Source organism: Silurus meridionalis, chromosome 4, assembly GCF_014805685.1.
Source record: "Silurus meridionalis isolate SWU-2019-XX chromosome 4, ASM1480568v1, whole genome shotgun sequence".
In the NCBI taxonomy this organism is placed as follows: domain Eukaryota; kingdom Metazoa; phylum Chordata; class Actinopteri; order Siluriformes; family Siluridae; genus Silurus; species Silurus meridionalis.
This window is the reverse complement of record NC_060887.1, coordinates 36,401,661-36,421,787: the sequence shown is the minus strand read 5'-3', so window position 1 is coordinate 36,421,787 and position 20,127 is coordinate 36,401,661. Positions and strand designations below refer to the sequence as shown.

Genomic DNA, 20,127 nt, shown 5'->3' with positions numbered 1-20,127 from the left:
AATACATGCTATGTGGAGGCTGGCTGGCGGCAGACTCTGTAGCTTTCAGGATAAAATAACTATGACATGCCATTTAAAATGAAAAACATTGCCTCAGCACCAATGAATTATGCTACCCGCTATCCATCATTGTAATAGGAACCGACCTGCAATTACCTCAGTGTCTTAGTAAGGCTGAAGATCTAACGGTCTGATTTTTTCTACTCTTTAACAGTGTAGAGATACTGACCTGGTCTCAGAATCATGCATGAAGATAATCAGTTATTCGTCAGGATGGCGTACGATGGAGAATGTGATAAAGAGTTAACTGATATGATGATTATTCCATATATAACTACAACACATAGTTAATTTTCTTTCTCTATTTCTCTCTCTGCCTGTTTGTGTCTCTTGTGTTTGAAAAATGTTGAGCGTTTTTTTTGTGTCCTTTTAGTGAGTCTTTATTTCTTTCTTCCTGGGTTCCCATGGCATCAGATTCCATGCATTTGTTTTTGCTTTGGTCCTGTTTTCTGTCTTGTCCTAGGATCTGTTGTTGCCTTGCTATCTGACTGTTATTACCTGTTGTGTGTTAGCACTTTATATAATTGGCCTATTTACACCCTGCTGTGTCTGAGTGTCTTTTTTTTGGATGAGTTTAAATACCTGGGGTCAACAGTGTAAAGTAATGGAGAGTGTGTTAGAGAAGTGAAGAAAAGAGTGCAGGCAGGGTGGAGTGGGTGGAGAAGAGTGATAGCAGGAGTGATTTGTGATAGTAGGGTATCTGTGAGAGTGAAAGGGAAAGTTTATAGGACTGTGGTGAGACCTGAGATGTTGTATGGTTTAGAGACAGTGGCACTGAGTAAAAGACAGGAGGTGGAGCTGGAGGTAGCAGAGCTGAAGATGCTGAGATTTTTATCGGGAGGGACGACGATGAACAGGATTAGAAATGAGTTTATTAGAAGGACAGCACATGTAAATGTTTTGTAGACAAGGTGAGGGAGGTGTAATTGAGATAGTTTGGACATGTGCAGAGGAGGAACATGGGGCATATGAAGCAGGAGAAGAATGCTGAGGATGGAGCCACCAGGAAGGAGGAAAAGAGGAAGACCAAGGAGGAGTTTTATGAATTTAGTGAGGGAAGACATGCAGGTAGTTGGTTTAAAAGAGACATGTGCAGAGGACAGGGGGGTATATATTTATATAATAAATCATTAAAACCAGCAAATTTGTCCGGTATAAGACACAATATAACTCATTGGGAAATCGCAGCTCAGTGGTTAAGACTTTGGATTTTTGATAAGAAGGTCATTAGTTTAAATCTCAGCACCACCAACCTACCATTGTTGGCCCTAAACAAGGCCTCTTTTTCAAGGCATCTTTTAAATGCCATAAAATGCTATTGTTATTGAAAATACTTTTATTGGAAAAAAGCAACAGCATTACACCGTTCAGTTATTGATTATTATGGCATGGGCCTGGTCAGTTTTGTCAGGCTTAGGAAGATAAAACTGGTATTCTTGCCATGTCTGACTCATTCACTCTCAGTACCTGAACTCCACCTCAACCAAGCTGAGCTCCTTAAGGTCAGCGCTGAGCTCAAATGCTCGGAGAATAGGGTCTTCCTCTGTCAGCATGATAAGTGATGGACTCGCTAGGCAGCGATAAATGTCCAGCCGAAACCTGCAGAAGACACAGAGAGAAATTATAGACCTTCAGGCTCACTGACCAAACTAATTCTACTAGTCTTTACAGATGATTCACAATTGGAAATGAGGTTGAAGCAAATCAGAATCTAAAAATCAAAGGGGGAGATAGAGGTATGTCAGGAGGTCACTGGTGGATTCAGTACATGATTCCTGTAGTTGAGTATATGTGATGGTAAAAAAATAAGTTTCGAGACTAACTCTGTTCACAAGAAAGTACTTCGTTAATCAGTTTACATGCTGTCACCTTCAAAATAGTCCCCTTGTACAGCAATACAGCACTCTCAGCATTCCTGCCACTTCTGGAATGTGTCCTGGAAGTCTTCTTTTCAAAGAGTGTCAAGCACCTTTTGAGATTTGGGCTGAATCTCTGCAATGGCAAATCCTCATCTTCGGGAAGAGGGCGAAGTCCTTAGGAGTCAAATCTGGCAAGTAGGGTGGGTGCAGAAGTGAGATCCTGTGGATTATTTCCGAGGATCAGCACGCACAAGTTGTAGAATGGTTTCGATAATTTATGGAGTTGAGCTTGTTGAAGGTCTTCCTGACCACTGGTCGTGATGTTCTTCCGCTCTTGAAAGCACGCGTGCCACTCAAAACACCTCGAACGACTCGTTGCAGCATCGCCGTAAGTCAAACCCTCAGTGGCAGATTTGCCCAGAATTTCACGTTTGCTCTTTCACGTGCTGTTCGTGATAAAATCGTGGTCAGAATAGCACCAGTTAACAGCATTAGTCTCGAAGCTTTTATTATACCACCTCGTAAGTAAAACCTTTTTTTTTACATTTCAATTTGAGTGAAAGTACCAGTTTCCCTTTTAAACAAACTTAACGGATGCATAACATAATGGTTACAGTTCCGTGGTCCGTGAATGTTTTCTATAGTTGTGTGTCCATAGCGTTTTAACTCTTATCAGTCAACTTACGATAATAATTAACAATAAGAGGTATCCAATAGACGCTTAATAAAAACGCACATGCTAATGATGCTTTTCCATTTGTCTGCATCTTATGCATCACAAACATAACTAGTCTATATCTTATACATGTGTCTCCAGCATGAAAAGTTCACACCTTTTATGCCTCCAGCAGGGCTAATCTACATCACCAGCATGAGAGAGAACAGTGAGAGAACCATTACTCCACACATACTCTCACCAGAGCTATGGGTTTATGCTTTTTCACTTCAGTATTTAACACAATTTATGATATCACTTCTTTCTATCTTTCTTTCTTTCTTTCTTTCTTTCTTTCTTTCTTTCTTTCTTTCTTTCTTTCTTTCTTTCTTTCATTCTTTCTTTCTTTCTTTCTTTCTTTCTTTCTCTCACACTTTCTAATGCAGTAAAGTACTGTAAAATAGACTAATATGAGGTATAAATACTTCTGTACACTTCATTTCTACTGTACATTTTTTTTTTTTATTCTGTTCAGGTCACAACAACGGCTTCAAAAATATTTTATTACTAGATTATACTGCATTTCTAGTTGTATTAGTGACTCAGTGAGACACAACACATAAGCACATAAAGGATGAATAATGAAGAGAGTTGCACGGTGCCTGGAGTGACGCAGGCTGTCCTTCTTGTTCTTGGCGTTGCAGAGCATACACTCGCAGCCCACAGCGTGAGGTCTGGGAAGCGAGATATCCTGCTTCAGGAGCATGGTCAGAATCTCGTAGTTGTTCCTGTGAGCAGCCAGGATGACAGGAGCCACGTCCATGGTGGTGGAATATTCCGGGTTCTGAATCCGCTGCATCAGTTTCTGTAAAGCAACCAGTGAATTCAGATCAAGATACATAGATATGCTTTGGTCAAGATTTGAAACTATTTCAGATACCTTGCTGTAGCCTTTATCATATTGTTTTCTTAAATCTAATTTATTCCAATCTTAATCTATTCGGTTAATCTGATTGAATGAATAAATCCTACAAACATACAACCACTTGTTCTCTGTGGCAGAGCCAGACATTTTTCATAGGGGTCGCCATGCGAAAACCAGCAGTTACTCTGGGGTGGCACAGTAAACATCATTATACAAACAAACATGGCACTTATTCAACCTTGAAATAAATTTGAATAGTATTTAATAGTTTTTAATAGTAACCCAGAACCTTAACTGAGCTACTGCTTTTCTTTAGTTTATCATGTTTGCTGATTGCCTTTTTGTTTGGTGGATTTTAGACTTGTTTAATGATTCTCATTTTTTGACTGAGCTCCTGTAATAAACTTTCTTTCGGATTCTCCCATTAGGGGTCGCCACAGCGGACCATCCGCATGTTTGATTTGGCACATGTTTTTACGCTGGATGCCCTTCCAATCGCAACCCTCCCCATTTATCTGGGCTTGGGACCGGCACTAAGGCTTGTGCAACCCTAATGGCTGAGTGAGAGCGGTGAGACCACTAGACCACCAGGGATCCTACTGACTGAGCTCCTGTAATAACTATTTTAATACCTATTCTCTATTTGAACTAATCTAAAGGAATGCACTGATCTTGTTTAAACATAGACATACTGTCAACATGATAAGAGGAAAATTTTAACCTTTATGGAAATCTAAGTTTCATTGAATATACTTGCTATATAAAGTGTAAAGAATCTGCTACATCTACATCTACTAGAGCGCCGTCCTCGCAGCTGCACTCTGTAAGCTTTTGTAATATATATCTATGTGCTTTCTTGCTTCTCTCACCTAGGTATATTTAGTATAATTTCCAGGTGATTTTTATTAAAACTGCTGAAACATTCTCTTTTTGACACTGTGTAATACTAACGCTCCAGCCACTTTTGTGGACATGTCCTGGTAATGCCTGACCATTATATGCTTTTGGAAATATGCGGTTCACAAGCTGTGCAGTCTCAATGGGCTCCAATTTCATAGACCCCTGTTTGATGCGTCAAATCACGACTCACCCCATCATTTTACTTTAGCACTGATTTTTGATGTCAGGATTCACTGCAGCCAGACAATACTACAAATATAGATTGAAAAAGATACCAATCCACAACAGCTAATATAAGGTGCTTAAAACACAATATATTAGCTGTTTATTATAGGGCACCTTATACACGAGCCTCCAGCATGGCTAATCAACATCTTATACACGTGCCTCCAGCATAGCTAATCAACATCTTATACACGTGCCTCCAGCATAGCTAATCAACATCTTATACACGAGCCTCCAGCATGGCTAATCAACATCTTATACACGTGCCTCCAGCATAGCTAATCAACATCTTATACACGTGCCTCCAGCATGGCTAAACAACATCTTATACACGAGCCTCCAGCATGGCTAATACACATCTTATACGTGCCTCCAGCATGGCTAATACACATCTTATACACGTGCCTCCAGCATGGCTAATATACATCTTATACACGTGCTCCAGCATGGCTAATACACATCTTATACACGTGCCTCCAGCATGGCTAAACAACATCTTATACACGAGCCTCCAGCATGGCTAATATACATCTTATACACGTGCCTCCAGCATGGCTAATACACATCTTATACACGTGCCTCCAGCATGGCTAATCAACATCTTATACACGTGCTCCAGCATGGCTAATACACATCTTATACACGTGCCTCCAGCATGGCTAATCAACATCTTATACACGTGCCTCCAGCATGGCTAATACACATCTTATACACGTGCCTCCAGCATGGCTAATATACATCTTATACACGTGCCTCCAGCATGGCTAATATACATCTTATACACGTGCCTCCAGCATGGCTAATCAACATCTTATACACGTGCATCCAGCATGGCTAATACACATCTTATACACGTGCCTCCAGCATGGCTAATCAACATCTTATACACAGCCTCCAGCATGGCTAATACACATCTTATACACGAGCCTCAGCATGGCTAATACACATCTTATACACGTGCCTCCAGCATGGCTAATCACACATCTTATACACGAGCCTCCAGCATGGCTAATACACATCTTATACACGTGCCTCCAGCATGGCTAATCAACATCTTATACACGAGCCTCCAGCATGGCTAATACACATCTTATACACGTGCCTCCAGCATGGCTAATACACATCTTATACACATGCTCCAGCATGGCTAATACACATCTTATACACGAGCCTCCAGCATGGCTAATACACATCTTATACACGTGCCTCCAGCATGGCTAATACACATCTTATACACGTGCCTCCAGCATAGCTATTCAACATCTTATACACGTGCCTCCAGCATGGCTAATACACATCTTATACACGTGCAAGGCTAATCAACATCTTATACACGTGCCTCCAGCATAGCTAATCAACATCTTATACACGTGCCTCCAGCATAGCTAATCAACATCTTATACACGTGCCTCCAGCATGACTAATACACATCTTATACACGTACATGGCTAATCAACATCTTATACACGTGCCTCCAGCATAGCTAATCAACATCTTATACACGTGCCTCCAGCATGGCTAATACACATCTTATACACGTGCATCCAGCATGGCTAATACACATCTTATACACGTGCATGGCTAATACACATCTTATACACGTGCCTCCAGCATGGCTAATCAACATCTTATACACGTGCCTCCAGCATGGCTAATACACATCTTATACACGTGCCTCCAGCATGGCTAATCAACATCTTATACACGTGCTCCAGCATGGCTAATACACATCTTATACACGTGCCTCCAGCATGGCTAATATACATCTTATACACGTGCCTCCAGCATGGCTAATATACATCTTATACACGTGCCTCCAGCATGGCTAATCAACATCTTATACACGTGCATCCAGCATGGCTAATACACATCTTATACACGTGCCTCCAGCATGGCTAATCAACATCTTATACACGAGCCTCCAGCATGGCTAATACACATCTTATACACGTGCTCCAGCATGGCTAATCAACATCTTATACACGAGCCTCCAGCATGGCTAATACACATCTTATACACGTGCCTCCAGCATGGCTAATCAACATCTTATACACGAGCCTCCAGCATGGCTAATACACATCTTATACACGCCTCCAGCATGGCTAATCAACATCTTATACACGAGCCTCCAGCATGGCTAATACACATCTTATACACGTGCCTCCAGCATGGCTAATACACATCTTATACACATGCTCCAGCATGGCTAATACACATCTTATACACGAGCCTCCAGCATGGCTAATACACATCTTATACACGTGCCTCCAGCATGGCTAATACACATCTTATACACGTGCCTCCAGCATAGCTATTCAACATCTTATACACGTGCCTCCAGCATGGCTAATACACATCTTATACACGTGCAAGGCTAATCAACATCTTATACACGTGCCTCCAGCATAGCTAATCAACATCTTATACACGTGCCTCCAGCATAGCTAATCAACATCTTATACACGTGCCTCCAGCATGACTAATACACATCTTATACACGTACATGGCTAATCAACATCTTATACACGTGCCTCCAGCATAGCTAATCAACATCTTATACACGTGCCTCCAGCATGGCTAATACACATCTTATACACGTGCATCCAGCATGGCTAATACACATCTTATACACGTGCATGGCTAATACACATCTTATACACGTGCCTCCAGCATGGCTAATCAACATCTTATACACGTGCCTCCAGCATGGCTAATACACATCTTATACACGTGCCTCCAGCATGGCTAATCCACATTTTATACACGTGCTCCAGCATGGCTAATACACATCTTATACAGGTGCCTCCAGCATGGCTAATACACATCTTATACACGTGCATGGGTAATACACATCTTATACACGTGCCTCCAGCATAGCTAATCAACATCTTATACACATGCTCCAGCATGGTTAATCCACATTTTATACACGTGCTCCAGCAAGGCTAATCCACATTTTATACACGTGTATATACATTTTAGATCAGATGGTAAGGGGTAGATTAGCGGTTAAGATGTTGGACGTCTGATTGAAATGTCATCAGTTTAAATCCCAGCACCACAAAGTTATAAAAATAAGATAATAAGATAAGTTGCTCTAGATAAGGGTGTCTGTGAAATGCAGTAAATAGGAATATAATATACCCAGGTATGATATAAAATATATATTAAAACATTATTGCATTACTGCATCCTTAAGGCCAAAACACACCTAACACACACTTTTCACCCTCCTGCCATCTAAGTACCAAAAGGTACCAAAGCATTCAGGCCCTCATAGATTGTGCAACTGTTTCTTCCCAAAAGCTTTTCGCCTCCTTAATTACAAAAAATCAATGGACTCACACACACACACACACACACACACACACACACACACACACACACACACACTCTCTCTCTCTCAAACGAACTACTTAATTGAAACCTTTTACACAAATAACTGCTCATTATATGGACAATTTCCAATCAAAATCCAATTCATTTGTGCTACTTATTTTTTATCTTGTGTTCTTTAGTGACGTGAAGAGCAGATCATTTAGTGACTTGTTTTTTTAAATCTTGTTTGTCAGAATGAACGAATCCTTTTTTGAGTTATTTAGTTCATTTTGTTCCTTTGATAAGAAATTTTATAAAATGTTAAATTTTTAAAAGGCAGATCCCCAACATGTCTTGACTATAGTTTCAATAATGTATATATGTATATATAACTGCATAGTGTATATGGGAGTCACGTAATAAAAGAACAAACGATTCAGACTAGAAGATTTGAGAGGTAAACTACCCAATTCTATTTCTGTAACATACCCTATGTAGATTTTTGCGACACTGTTGAAAATGTCTGAATCACTCTTTGAGACTATTTGTTTTTCAGAGTCACATTAAAGACTCGTTTGAAATGAGTGAATCGTTTTTTTTTTAGATGCAAAGTGTGTCGTTCAGTGTAGTCTTGAGTGATGTATTAGTTATTTACATTTTCGAAATGTCTGCACACCAAAGAAAACAGAGCTAGCATTATAATAATACTACATGCCTAACATGGCATTGGACATAAACTAATACACAATCACTCAACTGGAAAAGCACTTAGGAATGGCCAATATCATTGCTGTTTATTAATGGAACTAAAAGCTATTCGCTGTAATGGCTGAAGAATATCGCAAAACTAATGTGCCATAAAGACCTTGATTATGGTCTGTTGCATACGTAGATGTTTCAGGACATTTTAGAAATGCATTGCGTTATGAGAAAAGAATTTGTGTGACAGCAATGCGTAGGACATTTGAATTACTTGACCTGAATGACCTGAACCCAATCGAGATGGTTTAGGGGTGAGCTGGACCGCAGAGTGAAGGCAAAAGGGCCAACAAGTGCCAAGCATCTCTCGGGGAACTCCTTCAAGACTGTTGGAAGACCATTTCAGGTGACTACCTCTTGAAGCTCATCAAGAGAATGCCAGGAGTGTGCAAAGCAGTAATCAAAGCAAAAGGTGGCTACTTTGAAGAACCTACAATATGACATTTTTCAGTTGTTTCACACTTTTTTGTTATGTATATAATTCCATATATAATTCCACATGTGTTAATTCATAGTTTTGATGCCTTCAGTGTGAATCTACAATTTTCATAGTCATGAAAATAAAGAAAACTCTTTGAATAAGAAGGTGTGTCCAAACTTTTGGTCTGTACTGTATATATATATATATATATATATATATATATATATATATATATATATATATATATATATATATATACACACAGTAATAAAAACACATACATACAATATACACATCTAGATGATATATTTACAAAACATTCTTTGACATGATGCTTATATATATATATATATATATATATATATATATATATATATATATATATAAAATTACTGATAATAAACAATTTTAATAAATGATATGACATTTTAATAAATATAAATATAATAATTAAAAAATTTTATCATTTAAAACAAAACAAAAAAACCCTTGGCTAGCTTTAATTCAGAGTAAGTATGCATGCAGCTGCTGACAAACTCTTTAATAACTTAATTTAATATTTAAATCTTTTTTTAGGTGTGAGGCCGAAATAACCATGAAAACTGACCGCAATAGAAGGTTTGGAGGATCGTCTGGGTCGGTGGTTGAGAAGAATATCAACAGCTCCTACCACTTCCGAATCGATGGCCACCAAAAGAGCATCTGTCGTCTGTAAACACACAAAGTTCACGACTCAAGCTCAGGATCATTGGAGCATAAAATATACAGCTACATTTAATGAACTGCACAACAAAGACTTCAATATGGCCCATAAACTTTAGTGTTGTTGTCTGCATTTGGGTATAACATTTTCTGTATACAAACTTGCAATAAAAAGAAGAAAACAGTGCAGTTGTTTAAACTGATACAACAGTGTACAATAATTATATTCTCAGTCACTAGTGCCTTGTAACCTGTTTACAGATTTCAATAAATGGGTGTGTATATTTAAAACATTTGTGACTCTATAGGGTGAATATTATTTACATGATTAGTGGTTTCTCTGCTTTTACTGATGTTAAACACCATTTAAACCACATTTATACACAAAAATACACTTTTATCATCAGCTATACATCATTTTACGTATTTGTTTTCTTCTCACCCAACTAAAAAATATATAAAATAAAATATATATATAACTTTTAAATCTATTTTTATAATCAAAACTTTTCCTTGTCACTCACTGATTACTAATTAGCGACCTGAGGGTTCTAACAGAAATTCACGAAATGTATTTATTTATTTTTTTTAAAGAGATGGTGTGTATAAAAATACAATACAGATATACAAAAATTGCATGTACAGAATGCAAACACATGGGTGAAAACACAAGATCAAAAACAATGAGACTATCCATGGCTGGCTAGATAACACAAAGTCCAAGCAAGGAAATGAGACATGAGAGGAACTTTAATATACTGGGGGATTAAAAACAGTTATTAGTGATGACACACACACTGGTGACGTCTAAAAGGGAGACATGGACATAAAAAGATAGAATGGTGGAACCCTGACAGTCTACACCAAATTCAATTTAAAATCAATTGAACTAAAATAAATGAGTGCATGATTTCAGGAGTAAAACAGCACCAGCTGAACTACAAGATTACAGCCTTTGTGTTCTCTATCAGGATTTTTATTCAATTCATTTTTATTTTTAGAGCGCTTTTAACAATGGACATTGTCTCAACTCATTGTCTCTGTTATAATTGCAAGTTTGTCTCTAATAAGCGAGCCAGTGGTGACTGTGTCAAAAAAAACCTCCCTGAGATGGTATGAGGAAGAAACCTTAAGGACTAAAAAGGGAGATTTTACTGTGAGATAGAAGTCATTTATGACACACACAAAATGCTCCTGAGATCCTACTGATCCTGTCTCCTTGCTGCTCTCTGGACCTGCCTGATGTTCTATTTCTGGATGAATTCGCTGCTGCTGAGGGTGGCTCTACAAGAACAGCCTAAAGATCCATTAGATTACTGTGGATGGTTCCACTTAGGAGTCATGAAGATGGATTTGGACTGTAACTAATATAAACAGTTCTGCTACGATGGCGTAGTGCTGCAGTCGTGTGAACAGTTATAATAGTGAACTGTACAATAGTGGATAGTTGATAACCGCAAAAATGATCGATGTGTGAACTCTAATGAGTGAATATCTGGATGTCACCCAGACAAGGAGGAGTTTTTTCACACCACCACTCGGAACCTCTTACACCCTCGTTATTGATAAACTAACGAATTTAATGTTTAATACTTTTAATAATTTTTATTTTAATATAAACCTGCTCTGTGACAGTTTCCATTGTTAAAAGCGCTACACTAATAAAAATTCAATTTAATTGCATGCTGAATTATCAGTACAATATTTTTCAGTACAGTGTTTATCTGTGTCTGAAAGAAAATCCTGCATGTCTGACTGTCATGTGCCAAATTTTGCATATCATTGAACACAGACACACACAGACGTTCCAGCATGACAAGTCAGCAAGTATCCTTTCAGTGCAGCCACAGCTGCACCACCTGCATACATCATCTCAGGCAGAAGCATCAATATTAACCTTATAAACGGGTGTGTATATTTAAAACATTTGTGACTCTATAGGGTGAATATTATTTACATGATTAGTGGTTTCTCTGCTTTTACTGATGTTAAACACCATTTAAACCACATTTATACACAAAAATACACTTTTATATATATATATATATATATATATATATATATATATATATATATATATATATATATATATATACAGTACAGACCAAAGTTTGGACACACCTTCTCATTTAAAGAGTTTTCTTTATTTTCATGACTATGAAAATTGTAGAGTCACACTGAAGGCATCAAAACTATGAATTAACACATGTGGAATTATATACATAAAAAGTGTGAAACAACTGAAAAAATATGCCATTTTGCTTAGATTACTGCTTTGCACACTCTTGGCATTCTCTTGATGCCTACTTTGAAGAACCTACAATATGACATATTTTCAGTTCACTTTTTTGTTATGTATATAATTCCATGTGTTAATTCATAGTTCTGATGCCTTCAGTGTGACTCTACAATTTTCATAGTCATGAAAATAAAGAAAACTCTTTGAATGAGAAGGTGTGTCCAAACTTTTGGTCTGTACTGTATATATATATATATATATATATATATATATATATATATATATATATATATATATATATATATATAAAACATATATACTGAATCTTGTTCTGTCGATTTTTATCAGTGGTGTACAGTAACAAAGTCTGGTCTGGAAGTGACTGATTTCAGTTATTTTTTCCAAAGGGTGTGCAACCAAATATTAAGTTAAGGGTGCCAACAATTTTGTCCAGCCCATTTTTGGAGTTTTGTGTGACATTATGTCAAATTTGCTTTTTTTTCTCCATTTTTTTATTTTGTTCCAATACACACAAAGGGAATAAACATGTGTATAGCAAAACGTGTTAATGCAATACTTTTCTGTGAGAAATACTTGATTTTCTGGAAAAACAATTCCAGAAACAATTTTGGCCATGACTGTATATAACATATTGTCAGGCGGAAGAACGTGCCGGAAACCAAAGTGCAAATCACAAAGGTTTTTAATGGACAACAAAGATCAAATAGCAGAAAACAGCAAACCAATCATAAACTCCAGGTTTGACTACACCTGGTGAATGCTATGAAGAGAGAGAGAGAGTTTGTAGAACTTAAACAGAGAGAACTTAAACAATAGTAAATCAAACCAGAAATATAATGTCTGTAGCTTGGGTAGTCCGACAAGATTCATCAGCCTAAACTGTAGAACGGACAATGAGTTGGTGGGAGAATGGAGGTTATATAGGGTGGTGGTTGATGAGTGACAGCTGAGGGTGGTTAGTAGGTAGGAGAGCTGCTTGGAGTGATAGGTGGGTTTGGTGAAGAAACTGTTGGATCGGACAACACAGACCAGCCTTCGCTCCTAACGTGCATCAATGATCCTCGTCCCCCACGACCCTGTCACCGGTTCACCAATGTTCCTTCCTTGGAGCATTTTTGATAGATACTGACCACTGCAGACCAGGAACATCCCACAAGAGCTGCAGTGTCTAGACATCACAATTTGGCTCTTGTCAAAATCTTTATGCTTGCCCATTTTTCCTTCTTATAACACGTCAAATTTGAGGACAAAATTTTCACTTGCTGCCTAATATATCCCACACACTAACAGGTGCCATGATGAAGAGATAATCAGTGTTATTCACTCACCGGTCCTAATGTTATAATGCCATAATGTTATGTCTGGTCAGTGTATGAAGTTCTTTTATTTGTGTATAAGAGCCTACACAGTCTGGCACCTGTCTGTCACAATGACTGTGTGACTGTAATTACATAATTATCATTATTCACTTCACCTCTCAGTGTTTTTTATGTTGAAGCTGGTATGTTATTGCTGATAAGTTTATTAGAGGAGAACTTAATTTAACAAGAAAGTAAATCCGTGAGAAGATGAACGTTTCAACAAGACAACAATCCAAACCATACAGGCATAATAACGCAAAAAGGATTGCCATGGCCATGGCCAATATCCTGACAATTATATCCTTCTGAAAATGTATATAAATTGCAAGTCCATCAGCGAGATTCTTGTAACCCTGAAAAGTTGAAGCATACATGCCAAAAGTACTGGAGACAAAACTGAGCCATGTGATGACAGCAGTAATGACAGTTTTCCAGCAAAGCACTCATGTTATGATTCAATCTTTGCAGAATGACAGAATTTCCTTTCGTTTCATTTAAAAAAGCAGAGGAGGAGGCAGCAGCAGAGGATTTTATTTCGATACACACATTTCACAAAATCGACTATAATTATGCAAATAACAGGGACTTCACCTGGCATCCGTGGTCCAGGAGCAGCTGCAGGATGTCCAGGTTCTCATTCTCGATGGCAATGGTGACTGCGTCTCTCCCCAACACGTCCACGCAGTTGATGTTCAGCTCACCATGGGGTTTTTCCTCCAGCAGCTTCTTCACCATGTAGAAATCACCTTCATCACACACACACACACACACACACACACACACACACATTTCTCTGATTGAACTATTAATTTATTGGTGAATAATGTAAACGAATGTATCAAGTGTATACTGGAAACAGTTTTAAATATGACATGCAAGAGTCCAGAGCCTGTCTTGGCATAAACACACCGGCATATAAAAGGACAGATATTCTTCCCTGAGCCAGACTTAGCTTTCCTTTATATGGTCAGGAAGACATTTCACTCTTATCTGCACAACGTAACATCAGGTTAGAACAACAAATAACATGGCATGGCTGTTTTATTAGAACGGAGTAGAACAGAGATGCCATGTCATGTATAAGAAGGGAAATTAAAGGGAAAAAAATGTCTTTAGGAAAAAATCAGGAATCGATTCATGACTCTCATTAGAGGCCCCTGAATAGCTGTATTAGGGATTTACTCTACTGTACTATAAAATTAATTGTTTCATATTGTACAATAGGTTTTAATGATTTAGTTGAAAATATATTTATCTGCATTAGTTAATAAGATTACAGAGTGATATGTTATTTAATAATATGAGTAATATGTAATATATTTATTTACCTTTAAATATTTTATCCTAAATGAGAGGAACAATGGCATATTTTAATATATTTACTGTCACGTGACAGGAGTTACAGAAACTGATTTGGCTTTTTTTCATTTATTACCTAACTGACTCACAACATGGATATACTGCAAGTGAACTGTAAACAAAAATCCAGACTGTACTAACATGGCTCTTCATTTCCCAACAAGGAATACAAATTACATTTCCTCTTACTGCACCATTATAACCATCCCAGGACAGCAGTGTAAATAAAGCTGCATACTCAACAACATCCATCTAAAGTCATTACAGGCTGGAACATGGTTTTGTATCAACGTCTCTTCCTGCTTGCATCCATTCAGTGCAGTTTCAAAACAGAGCAGGATAAACATAAATGTAAAGGGGAAGATTTTCACACGGTTATCAGTTCATGAGGTATTATTCGGATTATTAAACAATGAACAATTTCATTTTTAGTCACATAAAAATTTTCTAATTCTGTTTCATGAAAAAATTTATTATATACGATCTATACACAAGAACAAACCCTGATGACTGATGCCATTGAACTATTTAAACTATTTAATTGTGTATACAGTATACATTTACATTGCAAATTGCAGTGTGTTTTAGTGTTATTTTTAAAAGCTTTATGGGGACCGGCTGAGATTACTTACACATTAATCTGGATCGATTTGGTCCAATAAATAATAAATGAATGAACTCTTTCTCTTATCCACGGTGAAACATCTGAAAATGCTCATGTCACCAAACCACACATCCATAAAAACATAAGACTCGTCTCCCTGTCAGGAGTTAATTTACGATTTCATCCACTTTTAAAAGAATTTTGGTTGTACACAGATACATCCATCTTTAACAATGCTATTAAGTCAAGTCAAAGGGCCTTTACTGTCATTTTTACAAACAAACAGGGCGAAGGTTCCATAAAACAGCATAAAATATACATGATACATGAAAACGAACTGATATGTGTGCAAACAATAAAACACACTACAATGAGTCTATAACTCAGTGACAGTGCAGCACCGACCAGTACACAAGGACATTTCTATATAATAATAAATACTTTAAATGTAAACATGTGGTAATTTAGCAGCAGTTTTCAGTTCCTGACGGAAAGTAGAAAATATGGGAAAATTTGATATTAAGGAAATTGAGATAAAAATGTTTCAATTTAATTTGCCAACATGAAGACAAAACTAGCGGCAAACAAATCAAATCTAAGTCACGCTGCTCAACAGCGCCCCCTATAATATCTGTTAATTAGTCTGATCATTTGTAGGAAGAAACTGTAAAGTCTGGCTATGAGGGCAAACTGGATATGAAAGAAAAAACTGCAGTACAGCATCGTCCACCATCTTGTTTGTTTTGAGTTAAATAGGTCACGTGATGGCTTTGTCACGTGACTGAATGTTCTTGAATATCCCAGTTTCCCCAGTCCACACTACTTAATTGACTTTTTTCCTACATGGATAAGAATATCTGACACTTTTGAGTTTGGGTAAAAACATTCTCACAAGAATATTAAGACATGTGAACATATACATATATAATAAATATAATTTAAATAAAATCTGGAGAAAGTACAAAACAATTTCCTCGGCCAATGTCGAGACAAGATCAGAACGGACCACTTTTCCTATCCTACAAGGAGAAAATATTTTTCAATCAGCAAACACAAAGAAAAATCAGCTTTTGCTGAAAAATAGAAAGAAACTGAAAGAACTAATAGAAGCTTTTTGAGGTTAAGGTTAGGATTAGATCTATGTAGCTTATAACCAGCTGCATTAGTAACTGTGAATTGAAGGACCTCATGAGGATTTTATAGCAGTTGTGTTTGTTTATATCTTTATGGGTTCTCCTCCCTTGGAGCATTTTTGGTAGATTCCAGCATCTGCATAGCATGAAAAATACCTCAAGACCTACTGTTTTGGAGATACTCTGACCCAATTGTCTAATTGTCAACCTTTGGGCCCGTGGGCTCAGATCCTTACATTCAGCTATTTTTTCCTGCTTTTAACACATCGACTTTAAGACCTGACTGCTGACCTGTTGTGAAATATAATTCACCTCTTTACAATACATAAATATTTCAACAAAACAACTTAAAATATACAGATACAATAACACAAAAAGGATTGTCATGGCCAAGAAAATATCCTGATGATTATATCCTGCTGAAATCCATCAGCGGATCCTTGTAACCTTGAGCAGTTGAAGACGTCATACCGATAGGAATGGACACAGAACTAAACCACAAAGCCGCAAAAAGCTAAGCGGGTTTAACTAAAGGACCATATGAGGATTATACAGCAGTTGTGTGTGGTTGTCTCTCTGTGTGTTATATCTATTTTTTATTGTAGGTTTTAGAACATAAACTTGGGGGAACTTAGCTATCCTTAGAAGACCACCCAAAGGTTCTGGTTCATTAAAAGTTTAGACAGACTACAGCTAATTCGCTGTTTAACAACAGGGATAAACAACCTGTGTGTGTGTGTGTGTGTGTGTGGGTAGGTGTGTGTGTATTCTGGTGGATTTAAGTTTTAAATAAATCTTTTTCAGCCATATGTCCCAACTAGAATAGTTGAAACAAATGAAACAAAATAAATATGCAGGGTTTTACACAACAACAGCAATTAAGATATAAAGGGTTCCCTATGAATAATGAAGAATGAACTGTGTTATGAACTAGAGGGTCCTCATAAGGGCATTTTTCTAAGTTTTAGAAATCTTTTAGCCACATGTCCCCACAAAAATACAAATATTTGACAGGTTAAAGCTTTAGATGACATTTGGCTGATCCTTATAAGAACAAAAATGGAAAAGAAATAAAATAAATATACAGGGTCTTTAAAACAACAAGACCAAGGTCTTATTAGGGTCAGGGTAAGAAAAAGGGGTAATTAATTGTGTTATGAGGTCTTTATAAGGATAAGTCAAACCTGTGTGTGTATTTTGGTGGATTTTAGTTTCAGATACGCTTCTTAACCATGTGTCCCGACAAGAAGAGGAGCATTGAGGATTTTTGTCTGATCCCCATAAGAAGAAAAATTGAAATTAAATTATTAATTGTTTTAATTTATTTATTTAATCGCGATTATTCGCATAATCGTCACGAGTTAACTCACGGTTAATCGCAACTTAATCACAGATTTCGATCTGTTCTACAGGTACCTTAAATTAATACTTTTCAAGTTTTCAATACTATAATTAACATGCGCATGGACAAATATGGACGCTTCATGCGAATGTATGTTTATTATCAGTGAAACCGAACTCAACATGGAGCCTGAAGACAAAAAAAATATTCTTCTACAGTAATTACGGTGTTTTAAATTACGCAAATCATCAGGACAACTTTTGCTATGTTTCCACACGGACGGGTTTAATTGACGGATATGTCTATCATAGCGGATTTTGGTGCTCGATTTGAAAACAAATGAAAACAAGCGCATCAGTAAAACAAATCTATTATTTTTTTCGGTGGAGTTTATTTTTATTTTTTATTTTTTATATCCGAAGTAAAAAAAAAGGACGTTGTTAATAAATGTGTGTTGCACTGAAGGTTTTAACATATACATACACATACACATACACATTTAACATATACATACACACACACACACACACACACACACACACACATATATATATTTAAAGTATTTAAATGGTTCCCTTTGAGTTTTGAGTTTTGAGTCAGGGTTAGATAGCGGTAATTAACTGCATTATGAACCAGAAGGTCCTCATGGGGATAAAAAAAAACGTGTGTGTGTATGTGTGTGTGTGTGTGTGTGTGTGTGTGTGTGTGTGTGTGTCACAGAGGCTCAGGGAGTCAGACCTACCCTTCTCGCAGGCCAACAAGAAGAGCTTCTCATCCAGCGTGGTCTCCTCCTGAACCTCTCGCACGTCCTTGAGCGCCAGGTGGGAGCGCGGAGAGGCGGTGTGCGGGCCCCGGTACAGCGCCGCCATCAGCACGGGGAGCGGATACGACAGCACGCCGAGGCCGAGGCGCATCCCACCGGGCGGCCGCGCGCCTGAAGCCCCCGTCGTGAGCCGTGTGACAGGATGAGTTTGAAGAAAAAAAAGAAAAAGAAAACAAACAACAAAAAAAAAACCCCAACGCGCTCTCCGACTGATCTGAAACTAAAATAATACGCAATAATCTCCAGATGTTATTTCTTGGAATATTCCCGGTCACTTACTCAAACATACATCATATTATTGTCCATAATGAATAATGAATATGAATATTTATATTCTGATTAAAAATCCCAAAGGGAAACACACGCAGAAGATTTCCGCCGCACTGATGCTCAGGATATTCTGGTGCTGATGGGACTGACGCTCACAACTGCGCATGCGCGAAACAGGCCACCTGGGCGCACAGCGGACAGATCGAGCCGCCAGATTGCGTGGTTTGTGCACACTATTACTTAGAATTGCACGTTCTGGCAACCCTCACACGCGCTACGAACAGGGATATTGCATAATCTCATAGTGTGGGTTTCGCTCCATTACACCATCACAATATGTTCATGCATTCTTCTCTGTTTTATTTATTTATACATCGAAAATTAAACATTATTGTAAAAAATGCCACCAGCTAATTTATATAAATGTAATTTAAGTAAATAATAATACAAAAAGCACATTAATAATAATTAATTAAGTAATAATACAAATGTAAAAAAATATATATTTTGTTTTCTCTAAATGTTTTTAGTTGGTGAAAAGTCTTCACTGTGTCTCATGCAGGTTCAGGTTAAATGACTATCAATTATTCTGCAACATTAGGAATTATGAATGATATTTTAGAAATTGTAAAATAAAACATGTTACGGTAAAAAAAATAATAATTTAAAGATATAATACAATTAAAAAAAGGCCAAATACATTAATATTGCACTGAATAATAACATACAGTGACACAGCGCCATCTTCTGGAAACATCCGGCATTTCTTTTATAAAGGTGAATCGGTTATTGTTACAAAATGTCGGATGTTTCCAGAAGATGGCGCTGTGTCACTTCAGGGTTCAGAAGATGAAGTTGTTCCTGCGATGGATTTTCACCAAATGTTTTATACTACCACTGAAAATGGTTTATTTTACAATGACTAAAATATCTTTCATGATTATTTTCTAATTATTGATATATTTCTTATTATTTATATAATTCAACTATACTGTACATCGAGGAGTTTAAGTGTGATGTGTTTCCTGTTTCAAAATTATAAAGGCATTTCAATGAAACAATGAGAAGCCAAAAAGATCATCACCTTCATCACCATCATCATATTTCAAAGCCATTTTAGTTGTAATATTAGTAGGAAACCTACTTTCCCC

The 20,127-nt window shown here is 37.3% G+C and overlaps 1 protein-coding gene across 1 annotated transcript in view; it reads right to left on the bottom strand.

The window, feature by feature from the left end:
* The window catches only part of trpc1 (transient receptor potential cation channel, subfamily C, member 1), a 43,402-nt gene extending 24,123 nt beyond the window's left edge, over positions 1 to 19,279 (bottom strand). Inside the window, exons 1-5 of the mRNA XM_046848515.1 lie at positions 18,626 to 19,279; positions 14,037 to 14,191; positions 9,730 to 9,831; positions 3,237 to 3,439; positions 1,528 to 1,659 (exon numbers count right to left, since the gene is read on the bottom strand). Coding sequence (XP_046704471.1) covers positions 1,528 to 1,659; positions 3,237 to 3,439; positions 9,730 to 9,831; positions 14,037 to 14,191; positions 18,626 to 18,797 — 764 coding nt within the window. The 5' untranslated portion in view covers positions 18,798 to 19,279. The remainder of the gene's footprint in view (positions 1 to 1,527; positions 1,660 to 3,236; positions 3,440 to 9,729; positions 9,832 to 14,036; positions 14,192 to 18,625) is intronic.
* Positions 19,280 to 20,127: the final 848 nt, after the last annotated feature.